Source organism: Amblyomma americanum, chromosome 1, assembly GCF_052857255.1.
Source record: "Amblyomma americanum isolate KBUSLIRL-KWMA chromosome 1, ASM5285725v1, whole genome shotgun sequence".
NCBI lineage: Eukaryota > Metazoa > Arthropoda > Arachnida > Ixodida > Ixodidae > Amblyomma > Amblyomma americanum.
In genome coordinates, this window is record NC_135497.1 from 448,310,323 (window position 1) to 448,330,779 (window position 20,457).

General features: G+C 45.3%; 1 protein-coding gene across 4 annotated transcripts in view; it reads left to right on the forward strand.

The window, feature by feature from the left end:
• The first annotated feature begins 4,291 nt into the window (after positions 1 to 4,291).
• LOC144115962 (N-terminal Xaa-Pro-Lys N-methyltransferase 1-B-like) overlaps positions 4,292 to 20,457 on the forward strand; it is a 54,010-nt gene continuing 37,844 nt past the window's right edge. Inside the window, exons 1-3 of one of the 4 annotated variants that reach the window (XM_077650605.1) lie at positions 4,638 to 4,803; positions 5,825 to 5,845; positions 6,576 to 6,745. In XM_077650605.1, coding sequence (XP_077506731.1) covers positions 6,590 to 6,745 — 156 coding nt within the window. In that variant the 5' untranslated portion in view covers positions 4,638 to 4,803; positions 5,825 to 5,845; positions 6,576 to 6,589. The other 3 variants (XM_077650604.1, XM_077650603.1, XM_077650606.1) reach the window with 3 other exon arrangements.

Consider the following 20,457-nt stretch of genomic DNA (forward strand, 5'->3'; position numbering starts at 1 on the left):
TAAAAGTACTACAGTGGAATTGCCGTTCAGTGGTATCTTCTTTTCACGATTTACATCACCTTGTCTCACAATTAGACCCCGACATAATTTTACTTCAGGAAACTTGGCTTACTTCTATTAGGTCATTCTCTCTCAAAAATTTCCGGGTATTCTGAGCCGATCGTAATTACGGTAGGGGTGGAGGCTTGTTAACATTAATTTCTACTAAATTTGTTCATCGGGCGCAGATATCGCACCAAATTCAAACACCTGACTGCGAATTGTTGGCTGTTGAAATCGCAATTCCACAGTGTGCTTCCCTTACCGTTGCTAATGTTTACTTTCCTTCGGGTGTACACAACACTGATCATTTAAATGTTCTTTAGCGGTCCAACAATACAGTACTTGGCGATTGCTGGAGATTTCAATTCCCACCACATATTGTGGTTTTCGGGCTGACGCATGTGGCCAACTTCTATGGTCATGGATGTCGGCAAGGAACGTGCGTTGCTGTAACAGTCCAGTGGTAACTTTCTTGCGTTCGGACTCTCAGTCTGTCATTGACCTTACACTGGCTGTGAACGGGGCACATGTTTCTTTGTGGTCTACAGTGGACTGTGGTACTTCCAGTGACCACTTTCCGATATCTTTCACGATAGCAGCTTCGCCCCCAAGGACGGCTGCGTCTCCGCAAAAATTCGTAAACCACACAATTTTCAAAAACTTGTACAGTGTTGTGCGTTTTTATCGTGAACACTTTAAAATATTCCCCCGCCTCTACCGCTGGCTCATTTGCCGTGAAACTGCACACAGAGCTTGCGTATTATGGTAACTTTTGTATCGTAGCAAGTTTGACAACGGTACTTACTTAGTTGAGCCGTGCATGATGCGAAAACATAATCGTCTACGTAGAGATCGGCAACCAAAACCCGCAGACGACGCTTTTTCACTGAAGGGCGGCAGTGGCGCCATCTGTTTTCAGCAGCGGAAAGCGTCGCGACGAGCGTCAAGGAGAGCGTTGCAAGGAGCGCGGGCCCTTTGAATATGGCGTTCCGGCCGTTTCGTCTGCTTCAACTGAAGCGCTTACAACATTTTCGGCTAACTGAGCTGGAAAAAATACCAAAACCGCTGATTTAACGAGGCTTTACCTTTCAAAGAATATTGTTTGCAAAGCTCGTCTCGGCGGGCTTGTCGTAACGCTTTTCACTGCCGCAAAAAGATGGCGCCACTGCCGTCCTTCAGCGAAAAAGCGTTGTCTCTGGATTTTGGTTGCCGATCTCTACGTAGACGATCATGATTTCGCATCACGCACGGCTCAACTAAGTAAGCACCGTTGTCAAACTTGCTACGATACAAAAGTTACCATAATACGCAAGCTCTGTGTGCAGTTTCACGGCAAATGAGCCAGCGGTTGAGGCGGAGAAATTTTTAAAAGTCTTCACGATAAAAACGCACAACACTGTACAGTCCTCTTTCTCCTCCATTGCATGATCGGATAACTTGGATCGCGCTAACCGAATTCTCGGTTCTGTGTTAGGGGCCTCCGAGCGTTCCGTGTTCACGGTGCAGTCTACGGTTAAGAACAAACAGCCCTTCCTATGGTGGAATGATGACTGTGAGAGAGCATATCGCCTCAGAAAAGCTGCTTGGAACACCCTCTCTCATAACCACTGCCCGCGAAATTGGATAAATTACAAATTTCTAGCGGCTTCATTTAAGAGGACCATTGGTCAAGCGAAGGAGGAGTACAATGAGAATTTGAACAGTTATCTATCGAGCCCTAATAACCGCAAAGCTTTTTTGTGCCGATTCATGGAACGCACCCATACAACTCCGACCTCTCAGGTCACACAGTCCGTGGTCTTATCACCAGAGGATGCAAAAGATCAACTTGACCAGATAGCACAAGGCCTTGCTGTGCGCTTTCAGGCGCGGTTGGCGGTTCCATTCGTACTACCCCCTCCGCGCGCAGACTTCACTGCGGTTACACCCTCTGAATTTTTTTCCATTGTTTCTGACCTCAAACCTGCAGCTCCCGGATACGATGGGATCTCTATTGGTATGTTGAAATCTCTTGTGCAAGAATTTACCTCGGATGTTTTGCATATGGTTAATGTCTCTGTGGAGAAATCTTGGCTCCCTCCTGAATGGAAAATTGCGAAAATAATCTTACTTCTTAAGGATCCCAAAAAGGAGTTAGAAACTGACAACATTCGACCCATTTCCCTCTTGTCTAATTTAGTTAAAGTCATTGAACGAATTGTGCACACCCGTCTAACAGATCATGTTCTAGCGGTACAAGACTTCAGTGCTTCTCAGATAGGGTTTCGTCGGAGGTGCTCGATTTGGACCGCACACTTGGATTTGGAAAGTAGAATTAGGGTGGCAATGGGGAAGAAAGAGGTCGCGGCTTTAGTCACCTTGGATATTTCTAAAGCGTATGACAATGTAGAACATTCGATTTTTTTGAACAAGCTGGACGAAATTCGGCCGCCTTTTTATATTCTTGCATGGGTTCAGGAATTCCTAAAAGAAAGGCGGTTCTTCTGTTCGGACGGTTCTTTTACGTTCGAGACTTTTTCACAGACTAGAGGCGTGCCGCATGGCTCCGTACTGTCTCCGTTACTTTTTAACGTACTGGTGCGAGATATACCTATTCAGGGTGACGTCAAGGTGTATGTATATGCGGACGACATCGCCTTTTTCGCTTCTTCTAGAGACACACACTCACTTTACCAGCTTTTGCAGACCTACCTCAATGCACTGGAAGTATGGCTGGGCAAGTTACACATAACTCTAAACATGAACAAATCTTCAGTTCTCATTTTTCCTCCAGCGTCCCCTCTTTATATCAGTATACAGTATTGTGGCGCCCAAATCCCGCAAGTGCAGTCCTTAAAGTATCTAGGGGTCATTTACGACCCTCACCTCGACTGGCGACCTCATATCAAAAGTATAGCCTTAAATGGTGAGCGAGCTCTCGGTTGCCTTATGCGAATCATCAATAGGAAATTTGGTATGCGCAGAGACACTCTCTTATTTCTCTACAAAACTTACGTTGTAGACCAATTTTGGAGCTCGGTTGCGTTCTGTTCTCCGGTTGCCCTAGATATAAAATTCAACCGCTGATTCTTTTGGAGAGACGTGCTCTACGGCTATGCCTGGGTCTACCAAATTCAGTGGCCAATTGTGTCCTCTTTCTGGAAGCTCGCATACGGGACTTGAACTCCCGCTTCCAACTTCTCGCAGTGCGCGCACCTTCCTACAGGGACTTGAGCCAATGCCTGGAGTGGCCCGTCCAATTTTTTTGACAACCCCGGCATTCTTTCTAGATAAACATTGGCCGATCTACAAACTGCCTCAATTTGTGTTCACAGAGCACCTTTTGTCCAAAATTGCAGTCATGCTTAGGTCCGCGCAATATGCGTCACCGATTTGCAGGCTGCACCAACTGTTTGCTTTGACCATGTGATGCCGCTTTACGCAAAGCAATTACCTGCCAACATGCTAAATTGTCTCCTGGAGGATTATCTATTGCAGTATCCGAGCCATGCTGCAATTTTTACGGATGCCTCTCAACAAGCCGAAAAGGCAGCAGTAGGTGTTTATTCACAAACACTAGATTGGCGTTACTCTCTCCGGATCCCTGATTATACTCCAATTTATACTGCTGAATTCCTCGCTATCGGTTTGGCCCTTCAAAGCGTTCCCAGCAATATTGATCAAGTCATCATTCTCTTTGGACTGCCGCTCAGTCTTGGCTGCACTGGAGAGCTCGCAAAATACTCTCCTTTACCGATCCCTATTGTACTTCGTGCCACGTTATGTCACAGAGGTGCGTTTTCAGTGGATACCAGGACATTGTGGCATTTCTTCCAATTCTATGCCCGATTTCCTAGCGAAATCTGCCATCAATGGCCCTATTGCCCAGGGCGTTCCAAACCTCATACTTCTGACCACGCCCCGGTATGAACGCTTCCAAATTCACCATTACCTGAGCCATGAGCCCATCCTTGGTACAGCGGATTTCGAACATTTGAAATTCCCATGGAATATACGTTACTGTACATCAAGACAATGTGAGGTTTCTATGACACTGCTGCGGTGTAGGATACCTCGCCTTAATCTATACTTATGCCGTTCGGGGTTCACGCCGTCGAATCTATGTGCGTCATGCAGGGACGTTGAATCCATAGATCACTTCATCCTCTACTGCCGGCGGTTTGCACGGCAGAGAATTCAGTTTTTGGTAAATCTGCTCGCTCAATTAGGACTGCCGTTTACTCTTCCCGTCCTCCTCTCATTCGGTGCAACCGTCAAAGGGCATGCCATTTGGCAAGTGTGCCAACTACTCCACAAGTATATCAGTGCAACCGGGAGATTGTTGTGTTAATTTCTAGATTTATTTATTTATTTTTAAAAATTTCCTTCTCTCAAAATTATTTCCTTTCTTATCAATCCTCACATTAGTAATTCTACTCGCACAGCTTTGTTTCCTTGATTTACAACTCGATTTCCTCATGCTCAATCAAATTAAGGATTTCCTTTTCACTCCCAATCATCTTAATTGATAAGCCGGTTGAGATTCACTTCGATTAGACATTCCCTGTTTGGACCTGCACCAAACCCTGGCCAATCCCCCACCGTGGGTATGTGCTATCATCTTTTCACGCAACAACAACAACAACGCGGAGCAGTAGAACGCGCGGCAAAGTAGGCTGTGCCGCTGGGCAGTGTGCCGCGTTCGTCCCGCAACGTTTTTTTTTCTTTTTGCTCATTGAAATCAGACATACGTGTCGAACAACTTCACAATTTTGGTCAGAGGTGAGACATTTTGCGACATTCCACACTATGTAACAGTACATGCATCGCGGCCACGCTGACCCTTCCTTCCAGGAGCTAAGGGTTGACCCTAGCCCCTCCACTGTAGGCGAGTTGTAATGCGTTTTCAGCGAGCCTGCTTGCTAGCACGATTTTGTCCTGTATTCTAATACGGACGAGCTGAGGTCCCGGCTCACACATGGTCGTCGCTACTATGGCACAGCCGCGTCCGAGGTTCGGGCTAGGCACGAGTCCCTGCTTGGGCGCGAGAAATGCGTGTCGCAGGCGCAGGTCGGGTGTTGTGTAGTACTTCGCGCGATCGTTTGGTCCTCTCCTCTTTTTAACGTACATTTATTTCCGTTTCGTAGCTGCTACCAGGTTGTCGCAGCGAACCGCGTGGGACCTCGTAGTGATCGGAATTCTGCCTTGAGTCGCTTGGATCAGTTCTAGATCGTATATTACTCGCTTCTTGATCAGTTATTTTTCGGCGATGATTTCCGCGGATTGCCTGCCTCAAGCTGGGTACCAGGCTCGTCTGTCGGGCATTTTAATTCAACAAGTGTATGATCTGTACCGCGGTACCTTCCAGTGCTGTGGCAGTGAGTTCCATGTATTGCATGGAAATAGCTTGTTTAAATAGGAGCAAGCAGCTGTGTATTATTGAGTTCGGAGCAGTGTGTTACGCTGCAGTCATGTTTATATCAGTGACAACTTGCAATGGCCGTCATGCAAAGAACATTGCTTATTGTGCTGTAAACATTAATTTGATGAAAAAATTGCCGCGGCGGTGAAATTTCGATGGAGGCGAAATTCTAGAGGCCCGTGTACTGTGCGATGTCAGTGCACGTTAAAGAACCCCAGGTGGTCGAAATTTCTGGAGCCCTTCACTGCGGCGTCCCTCATAGCCTGAGTCGCTTTGGGACATTTAACCCCCTTAAACTAAACTAAAATTGCTTTTGTTTGTCTGTCGTGAGCAGCCGGTTTCATTTGATGGGAATCATTTGCATTCTTGCATTGTGAGAAGCCAACCTTGACTAATGAACAGGTGAGAGGTCTTTCAATAAACAAAGGCTGTGTATTTTGATTTGTAGCTTCACTACTCCCTGTGCAGTACTGATTATATCCTGCTTCTCGCTGCTGCGATTTTGCCAGAACATCAGTCATCGTTCACCGAGCCGCACCCAAGTGCAGTGTTGTGTTGTGTGGGTCATAAGAGTCGGGGATGTGTCATAGAAAGTCTGTCAAGAAATAGGGATGTTGAATCTGATGGGGTGTTAGGTGGGTGAGTAGGTGACTTCCTTGCATCAGACATTTCCCAGCCCACACAAACAGGAGTCATACACTGGTGGTGACTGCAACTAAAATTGATAGTAAAAAATTGCTTGTAATTAATTAGTTACCTTTCTATCTGGCTTTGCGAGTTTTTTTTCATAACTGCTGCCTTGTAGGGACATTTCAAGGCAGAAGCTTTGCATCTCTGCTCCTTTAAATGCTTTTATGTTGCACAGGCAGCTGCTGAATGTTCAGTGTGCAGTTAGCGAAAATTACTCGTGAATGCAAATAATAAGTGCTTTGGGAGAAGTGCAGTGCTGACTGTTGTTGCCATTTGTGACTGTCAGCTTTGTGTCTACTCTGACTTGACTGCAAGCCATAGAACTAACCAAGGTTTTGGCCATTTTTTGTGGATTGTGCTACAGCAGAGTCTGTAAATCCAACTGTGGCCTTTTTGGTATTCTTGCGGTTAGTGCAGTTGGGCAACGCATTGTTCTGCGCAGTTCAGCAAGGCGACATGGCGTCGGCGCAGCATTCGGAAGACTTTTACACCCAGGGCAAGGCCTACTGGGAGACTATTCCCGCCACCATAGATGGCATGCTGGGTGGCTACTCGGAGATCAGCAGCACTGACATCCACTCGTCCCACCGGCTGCTCAAGCAGTTTCGAGAGGTACCCTACACGGTTGTCTGAGCTCCGCCTCAGGCAGCTCCTTTGGGAGTGAATAGTAGGCATGCAGTGTGATGATGTGGGAGGCTTGCTTTGCAGTCATGGCACTTGACCATGGAACTTGGTCTTGCACATCTCCGATATGATGCTGTGCTGCAAGCATGAATATTTCATTTCTCATTTTATTTTTTGTTTTATTTATTGCCCATAAGGGGAGTGGTGCATAATACTATTACGCGAGAATGAACACAGTGCAATAGAACCTAAGCCAAATAAAAGGCAATACTGAACACGAAATAGAAGTACAAAATAAAGAACTAAATACATGTAAAAGCAGAATAAGCTGAAAACAAGACTAAAAAGTGATAAAAACAGTTCTTCACAGTAGCTCAAACAACAATCTCAAGCGGAGCATGTATATAGAACACAAGGAACTGAAAATAAGATAACTGGCTGACAAGAAAAAATGTCACGGATCAGCTTCAAGATATCTTGCGAGGGATGAACGAAATAAGTGATGATCGGTATTAACGTGGCATGGGGCGAAAGGCGATTTTATTCTGTAGATGTATGAGGAAGAAATGAATGATAAAGGGCATTGGTTTTAAACTGATGATGATTAATTTGTAAGGGTGGCCGATGCGGGGTGAGCAATGAGATGACGAAGTGAATGCATGCTTCAGCTGGTCATGATAAATTTTGTTAAAAAGTAATGCGCAACACATTCTTGCGGAGCTCAAGATAGGGCAATGATAGCGTTAATTTCATTAAAGAAATACTGCTAATATGGTTGTGATTGGTAAGAATGAAACATGCCAAATTAATTTCAATTTCTAATGTAATTAAGATCAATTTCTAATGTAGAAACATCTGTAAGATTAGCTATTTCACAATAAATAGCACGGTTGTCCGCGAATAAGCAGTTAGGGGAAGTCGCTCGGTTAGGGAGGCCAATAATATAGAATAAGAAAAAAAGAGCTCAGAGTAGACTCCTGTGGTATGCCTGACGCGACAGACATTACGCAGAATTATTATTCACAAACACTGCAAGGGCCTCTTAAGAAAAAATTTGGCTGAAAAGATTTACGTGAATATTGAGGCACTGGAGCCACCACGGTGACTCAGTGGTTACGGCGCTCGACTGCTGACCCGAAAGATGCGGATCGATCCCAACCATGGTGGCGAAATTCAAGAGGCCCGTGTACTGTGCGATGTCAGCGCATGTTTAAGAACCCCAGCTGATTGAAAGTTCTGGAGCCCTTCACTACGGCGTACCTCATAGCCCAAGTCGCTTTGGGACGTTAAACCCTATAACCCAAACCAAACCTGAGGCACTGGAGTTTGAGCAGTAAAAGACGATGATTAAATTTATGAAATGCTTTAGAGAAATCTAGGAGATGCAATCAGCCAAAGAATGATAGTAAGTAAGGGTTGGCATGAAGGGAGTAAATTATAGTAACTCCGTCTCACAAATGTACGACTTCCTGAATGTACGAAAAAAAAAAAGTTTGAATCAAGAAAACTAGCAAGGTGTGAGTAGAAGGTATGTTCAAGAATTTTACATGTAGGCAAGTAATAGAAATGGGGCAATAATTGATTACTGCTTATTACCAGATTTATGGAGCGGAATCACCTTCACCTGTTTCTATTGCTCAGAACAACACCAATATCTAACGATTATTGTAATATTGTTGACAAAAATAATATACATCTTTGTTTCTTTGAGAAATCTTACCTATACAGTGAAACCTCGTTATAGCGAATAGGTAAAAAATTGTAATATAGCTCAATACAGCCGAAATACGTATTATAAAGTTTCGGCAGAAACAAGCGCTGGAGAAGCGAAATTTGGTTAGTGAAGGAACAGCGACGGGAAAAGACCTTTCCAGTAGCTTTAGCGCCGTTTCGAAGCCACAGACGCCAGTTAGATTGGCTTCCCCACACAGCACAACAGGAAGCTGTGGCAGCAGGTCAAACGCCAGCCAAGGTGGTTACCCTAGAGCACCGCAGTGGTGCCACATAAAAAATTGGATGCCAGGACGAAAGCTAATGCCGTTTTCACCACCTGCACTCAGCGACAGATGACGTGAGCAGAGGATGGCTGTTGATAAGCTACTACAAGAACCGACCATGTCGCTGGTTCCGGGGCATTATCGACGAGTACGAGAGGCCCAAATGGGTGCCAACCGCCTGGCTGCCAGCTGCTCTCGCTGCTATATCTTCTGTGGTGCTGTTGACAAATGCTAGATAAAGCGTAAACCGTGGCGCGAACTCTTGCCGCACCACGTCCAGTCACCCATGTAGTGAGGCAAAGCCTGCCCCCTGCCATCAGAGCAGGCACAGCTTGGTGCTCAGCAATTCGATATATCCATTTTGTGGTAAACCATGTTCAGTATATAAAGTAATGAATGCATGTGCTTGTTAAGTAAGTTAGGAACAGTTTGATATAGCCGCTAATTCTTAATATCCATGTTGGTTATAACGAGGTTAGACTGTATATACCATGCATACCAGAGGAACATGAGGTTTCAGTGTATCAGCTTTACGATCCCGGCCGCATCCATTACTATAGGCTGCATATTGATGAAGTCGAAAGACGAACATGATGGTAATGGAATAATAATTTTGGACGAAAAGTTCAGAGCAAGCACATCATTTAAAATGGATGCGTGCTCTTGACTAAGCAGAGGTAAGCTATTCAGGTCAACTAAGGAGACCTCCTTGTTCCTGTGGGGTTAGTTGCAATATTCCAAAATTTTCTACGGTTACTTATGAGCGTGGATGAGATTGTGTTTTTCAGAAAATTTGATTTTGCATTAGCGACAGCTTGAGTACAGGTGTTAGATATAATAGTGTATGCATGCCATTGTTACTTAGTTTGCTGCAGTTTTGCTTCCCGAAATAAGCACTTTTTTCTGTTAAAAGGTTTATTTAAATCTGCATTATACCATAGTGCTTGTGTATTTATTGGCATTATTTTCTTGGGAATGTAGACATATGTGGAAAATTGTTTTTTATGGGGGGGAAAGGAAATGGCACAGTATCTGTCTCACATATCGGCAAGGGAAGGGAGTGAAAGAAGGAAGGTAGAAAGAAGTGCCTTTGGAGTGCTCCGGAATAATTTCGACCACCTGGGGATGTTTAGCGTGCACTGACTTCGCACAGCACACGGGCGCCTTAGCGTTTTCGCCTCCATCGAAACGCAGCTGCCATGGTCGGGTTCGAACCCGGGAACTCCGGATCAGTAGCCGAGTGCTCTAACCACTCGGCCACCGTGGCGGGTCTCATATGTGAGACCTACCGTGAGAAGATAGACATATGTGAGATTTGAAATTAGGTTTGCGGACAGGTCCCAGTTCTCTTGAACAGAACAATGTCCAAAGCCATGAAGATAGTCATCGAGAAAAAGCAAAGTTCACAATTCATCTGTCCAAAGTTTTTTTCTTGTGATCAAATATAACTTTTCATTTTTTTGTAGCTGAGGATGTAGTAAAGGTTACATCAAAATGAAGTAAAGAATGATCACTGAGTACAGGCATGAAAATTATTGTGCCTGCCTTATCGGGGTTAGTGGTCAGATTGGGTCAGGATTTGCAGAGCTGCCAACCATGCCTGTGGGACCATTAGCAACTTCAGTAAAATTGAAAAGAGTGCATGTATCAATGAACACTTGGCAATGATGTGGAACATGGTTGTGCTGATGTCCAATTTATTGTCTGATAATTAAAATGGCTTAGGGTTAGTTACTTGGGACGAAGGGTGCCATATCAGAATGGCGCTAACTGCGTCATGCAGTTCATTAATTAATCTGATGTCTGCTGAGTTGGATGGTAACATACACCGATGATGTGTGTTTTGTTGTTCAAAGTGACACCGCACCAGACACACTCAATATTGCATGGGATATTATTGCGGAAAGATGTTAAACTGGTAGAAATGGCGAACAGTGTCCAATCCCTTATCTTCCATCACTGTCGCAATGATAGAATCTGAGAGGCTTGGTGTGACTAAAAAAATTTTGTAGTCACCTACTCAGGTATTTAATCATGTTTTGGGGAGTGTTACCAAGTCACCATGAAAGAAGTCAGTGGTCATTGGAATCAAGGAAACTGTTGGCTTCTTTCATATGAGTTCCATTTTGATGAGCCCCTCGTTTCTCTACCCTTGTTCCACAAGTGTGTAACAGATAAAAGGATTGTTTTAATTAAGTTGCAGGTTTCATCTCCCGGAGATGCCCCCAGGCACTCTGTTTGAAAGGACTCTGAGGGCGTTTGTGAAATTTGATTGTTTGGCTTTTTCTGGCTTCGTTGACATTCATTTGGCAGCAAAAGATGTATTGCTGAGAGATGAGAATGCAATAATTATTTCGTCATCTCTCAATCCAAACACGTGGTGATGATATCGAAATAATTGGGGGCTCCATTATCACTGGCTGGAAGAGAATGGTGTTGCGGTCAAACCTCAAAGATTAGCTGATGGAGAAGCACTTTTTGTCGGTGCAATTTGCTTGTGAAAACAGGCTGATGGCACCAATACTTGTATTTCATTCTTCATACTTTTTTGCATGCAAGGGCTATGTTCTCACCGTGAGAGTAGGCTTTTAGTCATTAGAACATAACAATCAGCCGATAGAGGCCGATGCCACTTTGTTCTCAGAGTACCTATAAATGTTGCTGCGCACATGGAAATGGGAGCACAGTGGTGATTATTACAGTCAAACCCGCATATGACGAGCTCATGAAAAAACGCATACGAGTTCGGTATAATGTGCGGTTTATATAAAAGTAGCAGTAAATTTAGCAACACACTACAGCACTGCACGGGCCATGATTACTGACCCGGGCCTGGCCTGAGCCCGAGGAACCTCTCACCTACCTAGCCCTGCCCGGCCCCGCAAGTGGGTGGGCCCTGCTCGGGCCCGAAACAACACAAAAGCCATAAACGCGCTACAGAAGAGCAATTGTTGTTACTATGAAAACAAGCGAAAAAGAATGCTTCGTTGTTAGAATAGATATCTAAAATTCCGCACTTTCGTATTGTGATTGAGTTGGTACTTTTTTTATTTCTTTGCCCAGAAATACAGTGCCTTGAATGACACACATACCAATTTGCTGAAAATAATCAGCTGAAGCCCGTTTCCTGCCTCATAGTTTCAAATTCAATTTCCGCAAGCATGCGTGAAACAACCTGTAACATTGCATGCAGTTGGTTCGCAACCGATACACAAGGAGTAACACGAGACCACAAGGCAGCGAGGTGTCCGCTTGTGTTTGTGAAACAGCTATTTCTCCCACTGTCGCTTGTCTCTTACCATCCAGCAAAAACAAAATGCAGGAACATCAGCTGGGCTAGGATATATTACACAATGAAGATGTCACCTTCTACAGGCCCCATACTTTGCTGAAACTGAGTGTTAACCCTTTCAGGTCCAGTGATTCCATTTGGAATTGCCAAATTAGGGGGCCACCAGTCGTGAATTGAGCAAGAAAGACCTGCTGTTTTTGCAGTAGTTCTTAGCATTTCATCTTCATATTTTAGCGGCCTTTTACCTGACTGACATATGCTAGTACGTAGGAAAGGGATATAGAAACTGCATACGCTGTGCTGTCGCCATCGCCTGGTGCCATGTCCTCCCTTGCAACGTATGGAAAAAAGGAAATAATTTTTGTTTTTCTCTAATCACATGGAAGAACACAAGTAAGCCCCATGTTACTCCTTCAAAATAAATTCTTTCGGCTAAACACAATTACAAGCGCTAAAATATTTTGCAGATAATAATGATTCCAAATGGAATCACTGGGACCTGGGGCCAAATCCACGAAACAGTTCGCTTTGCCCCTATGTCATATTCATGTAGACATGGGTGGGGCGAATCTTGTGGGAGGACCAGGGGAAACTGCAGCCAATCGGCGATCATGTGAGCTTTTTTTTTTTTGCGTTCGCGAGGAGGGCACCACCCATTTTTGAACTTGCGCGGGAAGATTGTGGTATTGCAGAACTTTCATTGCTGTCGTTTTTGTGTGATACGGTGATAGTTCTGGCACGCAGACGCACAATTCGATGCGCAGTGGGAGCTGCCAGTTGAGGTCATGGTGCAGTATAGTTGAAGCTGGACTAGTTGGTGAACACGCAATGCAGAAAAAATGCTGCCTGTAAACAAAAGCTGGACGAAGACATGCGTAGACTAAATATTACTATGAATATCACAGAATATTTACATTGTACCTAATGAAAAAAAGAAAACAGACAAGCAGAAGACAGCGTTCAAAGTAACGCGCCATTACAGTTCATGTAGCATCCCAGGATTGCACCTCGCTCTCCACTACGGATGACTGGCTGCCACCTTCGCTACTCAGCCTCCACGGTGGCACAGTGGTTATGGTGCTTGGCTGCTGACCCGAAATACGCGGGTTCGATCCCGCCAGCGAAGGTCGCGTTTCGATGGATTTGATTTATGGGGGTTTAACGTCCCAAAGCAACTCAGGCTATGAGAGACGCTGTAGTGAAGGGCTCCGGAAATTTAGACCACCTGGGGTTCTTTAACATGCACTGATATTGCACAGTACACGGGCCTCTAGAATTCCGCCTGCATCGAAATTCGACTGCCGCGGCCGGGATCGAACCCGCGTATTTTGGGTTAACAGCCAAGCGCCGTAACAACTGAGCCACCCCAGCGGCTTTGCCTGCTTTGCATTTCGATGGAGGCGAATTGATAGAAACCCTATACTTTGCAATGTCAGTGCACGTTAAAAGAACCCCAGGTGGTCAAAATTATCCAAAGCCCTCCACTACAATGTCTGTCATAGCCTGAGCAGCTTTGAGACGTTAAACTCCATAAAACAAACCAAGCATTCACTCCTGCATTTTCTGATGATATATACCTCTATCAGCTTGCAAGTAAAACTTATCCTCATGGAAGCATGCGGCATCCCTCTTTTGATGCACTCCTGAGACAGTTGTTCACACAACTGATCCTGGTAAAGTTTACTGCAAGAAAACGGGAGCTCATTTACAACCACACAGTTTCAGGATACCTACCATGTTTCATGGTTAACTTGGTAAAGAAAGGGAGTATGGCTCAGAGAAAAGCAGCAGCGTTACATGATAAAGGCTTCATATGGACTCAACCAGTTGACCAAGAAGGCGCGGCTTTGGTAAGAGACCACCGATAAGTAGAACTATGTGGACTCTTCTGCTATCACCGCAGTGAAACATCGTTCTTGAAGAAAACCTATAATGCGTGCCACGACGAAGTGTTCGCGATGATACACAGCTCAATGATAGCGCTCTCTTATCCATTCTTCAGCAAGCACACGTGGTGACACTCTGAGAGGCACAGGCAGATTCTCAACAGCACCTTCTCCATCATTTTCTGCACGCGTATCACAGATGTATAAGCCGGCTGTCAGCACGCTTACGCCGAGCTGTGCCCAATGTCCTCCTGCTAACATCCACTTGGTAGACTGGGGTCGTAAAAAACCGAAGCGTACAGATGATATTTCTCTCTCATCATTGCGGCCCGAGTTGGTTCTCTAGTTCGGCGGACCGCCGGCATACTAATTCCTTTGAAAGCATGAAATGCCGCCCTAAAAGCATTGTCAGGCATGTCGGAGGGATCCTAGCGCATATTTGACCGCTGATAACGATTACTCAACAGCGCGTACATCAAGGAGGCAAACAGAGATACCACATTTACATTGAAGTGAACGCCATTGTCTCGGTTCCACGGACGGCTGGCGCACCATTTGCTTTCACTTGATTAACAGCTCGTCTGACATGTACAAAAACCGCGGTCCTGCCTCCGCGAGATGTCGTCACGCCAGCGGTGACGACACGCAGCCAGTCGTGCGCGGCGGTCAGCGAGGAAGCTGTCTCGTGGATTTGGCGCCTGGAGGCCCTATTGTAGAATAAGCAGCACGGCCATATTTGAGATGCTTGTGACTGCTTGTGTCGTGTAAATATTGCCTGTTTCGCAGTGTATACGTAACAGTAAATGTTTTTTCCGAAGAAGATGCGTACATTCAGTGCAAAAACTTTTCATATGGAAAGGACGAAGTTTCAAGTGCAGCCCACCAGACGTGTTGAAATATCGATTCATCCGATGATAGAGAAATAGCATTCATCGCACGTACATCAGCAACAACAACAACTCAAAGGCAAATCATAACACAAAAGAATTGAACCTCTATAGAATATTGTCCATGCCAGCAAATTGAAAACTACGGGACGATTCAGAACCGAATGGTAGCGCAACTACACCGAAGGTTGAAAGCTATACAGCTTTCCACTTCCAAAAAGCTGACCAACTCGCCGAACATTTCATATTGTCCAACCAAAAAAGTCATCACAGAAAAATCCATATTGTGGATGCAGCATGATACTGCTGAACGAAAAAGGGAGAAATCATGAAAAGGAATCCCCACTGAAAGGAGCATCATCACCGCACGAACAGTTCAAGCGCTTCTACATCGACTTAATCTTTGAGATATTCGCATACAAATTTTTTGTTTATGCAGTTGATAGATGCTGTGAGCTCAAGGCTGGAAGTCTGGATACTGGCAGCGTGATTGCCCTGTCTCTTACGCGGCATGTCTCAGAAGAAGCAGTGCTTGTCTTCAACCAACTCAAAAATTCCGCTTACATAGGATCACACACTGGCCCACACACAATGAGAAAATAACAGCGGTAGCTGTGTTATGTCATTCTTGCGTATTCTTGGTAAGAACTGTGGCATCCCCTACTCCAACAGAGACTAGCGAAGTTTCAAGGAAGTTGATATTTAAGGTTTCAAAGAAATCACAAAACTAAGTACTTCGCACTGCCTAAGTCCAATGATTTCATTTGGAATCATGCAAAACAAAATCTTATAAAGAACCAACGAAACCTTGATTTTTAGATGTAGAATTATCCTCCTCCTACATATGCTAGCTTCTGTATATCGATTTTTTCTACTGAACAATTTTAATTTGGGCAGGAAAGGGTTAACGCTGTCGTATCTTTGACAATTAATTAGTTTAGAAAAATTCTGTAGAATTAAAGCTAGGGCACTGAATAATTAAAAAAAGGCAGGACTTGACAGACAAGAGAAAGGTCTCATAAATATTGTGCTATACATTATGAAAAGTGCTTAGTACAAACACACAGACAGGAAGGAGAGAAACCATGCTTCACGGGTTCTGTAATTAAGCTAAGCATTTATTTCATTCAGCCTCCATGGCCTAGATTTGCCTGCATGCGCAGCCTCGAGGCTCTATGCTCCGGGAAACCAGGAAGAGTAACACCACGAATGAGAACAAATAAAACTACGGGTATCAGAAAATGTGAGACTCGTTATTGAACATGGAACATTACAGAGCCAAGGCACGTTCTGGGAAGGAGTTAATTGTGATGAACTCGGAGCTTAAAATTCAGCACCAAGACAGGCAGATTAACAAGTACACGCTGTGGAAATAGTTCAAAACTCGTTCTGTCTTGACCTGTCATTTGCTAACCCCATGAAAACATACTAAGCTCAGTGAAAGTACCCATTCACTGCACAAGCCCGAGCCCGGCTCAGGCCCGCCGGTATATGGGCCGAAGCCCGTGTAGTGCTCCACAACACACAGTCATTGAGATGGAAAAGAATGTATTTCTGTGATAGTCACGTACTGCTTGCATACTACTGAGCGAAATAACCATGAAATTTTTGCTTCTTCACTTTCATTGCCTTGGCGAGAACACATTTTTCAATGTTATCGATGATCTCCGAGCAGCTGAAACTACAGCTTTCTATGCTAAGCGCATAATCGAAGCACGTGGGCACAGATTCTCTAAAGTCCTCATCACCATTCACATCAATAGTGTCCTGGTTAACCGCGACGTCGGCAATGATGTCTTCGTTCACAAGCTCTCCCGCGGTCTCAACATCATCGTCCAAGGAGAGAAAGTCACTTATGGCTGCCACAGCACAAATAGCACCAGGAAATTCAGACAACTGGTTCCACACATCATCGAGATCTGCGATGGCTTCATCAAAACTCCCTCGTAATTCTAGAGGCCCATGTACTGTGTGATGTCAATGCACGTTAAAGAGCCTCAGGTGGCCGAAATTTTCGGAAACCTTCACTACGGTGTCCCTCACAGCCTGAGTCTCTTTGGGACGTTAAATCCTCATAAACCAAACCAAGCTCACTTGAAAAAGTTCCATCTTCTCCGGGAAAGCAGATACCAGGATGCCAGAAGCAGTTCTGTTTAGTTTTGTTTCTGACATCATTCCATGACCCACTCAGCATAAAAAGGCCGCCTAAGAGGTCGAATTTTAGGTCTCTTCCAGTCTTCAGGTTCTGCAGGGGCGATCAATCAGATGTTTTCTACAACCAACCTCCACCACAGTGATTATCCCATATTTACATGATTTACATATAGTGGTTGAAGCATGGACGTAGCTATCAGTGGCAAGAAGCAAAGTGCAATGTTGCTGAAACTTGCACTGCAGTGTTGGGCGCAGATGTTGCGATTTGGCCCACCAGGTCATTGTTCCAAGGTTTCAGCCACTTGGCAAAAAGTTAATAGGTCATTCAGTCACTTCGATTGGATCTGTAGGCCACTGGAACTGAAAGTGAGTTCTGCAAGCATCGCAGAGGCTGGCTTTTTCCACAAGGTCTCTTCTTTGCTTTAGCCTGAACATCAGAGCCTTGTTCTTCAAAGTGGTGCTCGGAATGCTTCGGGCTCAGCGTGCTTGTATGCTGTGACGACTTCGGATTTCTTTTCTCCTCGTTCAACTCGCTTGTTAATTTCCAGTTTCATGGAAAAGGGGAGGTTCTGTTGTTTCGCGGCTGCCATCACACACACACAGACAACGAAGACCATGAAAAATTTCCAATGGCAGCACGACGCACCGTATGTGCGAACTGTCTGACAATGTGGGCACAACTGGCGCAACACCCTGAAAATGCATATATTCTTGTTGGCTGGGTACGTCCCTGCCACCTACGTCAAGGAAAATCTCCGTTATCATTGGTCTGTGAGCGGTAGCACCTTAGCACCAATAGCACCCGCAGATCCATGCAGAAAAGCTAAACTCCAGAGCTGTGCTGAGCGAAAGCGAGCTTCTTGAGTCCTCCGGAGTTGTCCGAAGTTCATAGGACCTGTGAGAAAGCTAACCCCTGGAGATGTGTTGAGGGAAGGCCAGCTTCTTGAGTCACCTAATATTGCCTTGCCCGAAGCTCGAACTATCGGATGTGATGGCTCTATACATTTTCCTTTACATTCACGTTGTAGCTTTATGGTGCTCAGGCATTATTCGATATAAAGAATAATTCGATCTAACCGAGTTCGATATAATCGGTTTTGACTGGACCATTGCCACCACTTCGCTCAATTTTGCGTGCACTCACAGACACCCTTAGAGCATGTTGGGGTAGCGGTCTAGGTCACAAAGGAGATGCCCTCGACTCGGCGTGGCAAGCTCAGCCGGAGAGCAGCTACCAAGTGACAAGGGGGTTGGTCGTTTGGTGCCCAGCTTTCGCTGGTCGCAAGCCAGAGAATAGGTTGGAGCCAAAGGCTGACAAAACAAAACTAAGTTTAAACAGCAAAGAGACGATACATAGGATTTCACTATCACTCGTACGAGCACTTACAAAGTGATTTACAAGTACAATGCAACTCATGCAAAGTAACAATCGAGAGAGATCACAATACAACAAAATCTTTGTACCTAAAGGGCACTAACACAGAGAGAGACAAACAAGCAAAACACAATTTGTTCACCGGGCACGGCGACAATCCGACGACCTGAGGAACACGACTGAGCCGATCCGCAGGTTGGTGCACGTTGCCTCGCTCGTCCGTGGCTGGTCGAGTGGCGTTCCCCCGGGAGTCAAGCGGTCGCGCTTCTCTGAAGCTTAAACGGCAGCTCAGGCTGTCAGGCAGCGGTCAACGCCTCTTATTTATAGGTGCTGTCCACGTCTGTTCGCTGTTCACGCCGAGGCAGGCTTGCACATGCACGCAGTATCAACTGTACAAATTCCTTCTCGCGCCGGGCACGCGACCCCATTGGTCGAGCGCGGAAATCGGTTTCCGGAAACTGGTCAAGGCTACGCCCTCTCTGTCGACTATGAGTAGAAACTATTCAGACATTCTCAAAAAATCGATGGCTCGCACGGCCATGTTTGTCGCCGCGCCGGCGAGCAGAGTGGAAAGCGCAGCAGGTTATGCGCTCTCCACGGTTTGTTTTCTGTTGTTTTAGTTTTCTCTACGGTGCGGGTGGGCGCGATTGTTTCCACGCTATGCGGGGGCTTTTCTTTTCGAATATGCACCGAATTTTGTGACAACCATGGCTTCTCTTTCAAGTCAGTTCCTGGTGGCTCATAGCATGTGGTGTAAATATATGCACACTCATGGACAAAAGTTTGCAGGTTGCGGGTTTGCAGCAAAAAATTTATTTCTGTGCGGCCTGGAAAAGCAACTCAATGGAAAGCTCTGAAGCATGATGAGGGGACATGCATGCTCTATCCTCTGGAAGAATACCAGCGGACTAACTAGCGAGGCAACGCAGAAATAAATTTTTTTCCATGAGTCTGCATCCCGCAAAAATTTTTCTATCACTGTGGCAGTTGTTTTAGTAACAAATAGCTCATGGTTGTGACATTGTACTGCACTGACTCGTGGAGCTTAGTAGGGATAGCATGCCTGCGTATTCATTTTAGTTTTACATATCTGCGCCAGCCTACTATGACTAATGATCCGATTCCAAGGGAAGGCAAGCGCAGCAGGGGCCAGCAGAGAGTCAGGTGGGTGGGTGAGGTTAGGAAGTTTACAGGGAGAAGGTGACCACAGGTGGCACTGGACAGGGTTAGTTGGATGTCAGTGGGAGAGGCCTTTGTCCTGCAGTGGATGTATTTAATTGGACATGATGACGGCGATAATGACTACCGCCCCAAGTGCCCAACAGTGTCTGTGTCAGCACCTTTAGGTCACAGAACCAGTTGTGCTGTCTTTGACTGATAGTAGCGGAGCAAAGTTGTGCAGCTTAGCTTCACATTGATGTGAATGGCTGCTGACATGAATGGTCAGAGACTATTCACATTTTGTTTAGATTTTTTTTTTGAACGATTATCTATGGCTTGTGTGAACAGAATTATTGAGGCTGGTGAAGTCTTGTTACTGGGCTCACTTCACTATGGCGCCCCTCATAGCCTGAGTCGTCTTGGGACGTTAAACCCAATAAACCAACCAACCATTTCTGAAATGGGGCTGTGAGTGACGAACCTCAAGAGCTGCATACAGCACCTGCCAGTTTTCATGGAGCACCTTTTGTGTTGCTGCTGCAAAATATGCTTTGGTCACATGGCCTGCCTGGAGCTGTATTATATTGGGTAACGTTTATAGGTGCGCTCTGGACATTTTCAGTGGGGGTTTGTGGGTCAGCAACTCTCTCCTCTTGTTCTGAGATAAGGGTCAACCGACACCCTTCTCCGTCATCTTGGAGCTGAAGGAAAGAGAAAGACTGCACAAGCAGGAAAACTGATGTGAGAGGCATAAGCAACATTTTAATGCAATAGCATTAGAGGTCCTATTCACAAGTGAAGCCAGCATCCGTCTGTCTGTGTCACAAAAAAGCAGGTGGCCCACCTGCCAACCGTGGTAGGTGGCAGTGAAATTAATACAAGTAAATCTAATGCAATTGCCACTTGCTCACCATGGCACTGTGCATGAACTTATTGGTCGAGAGATAG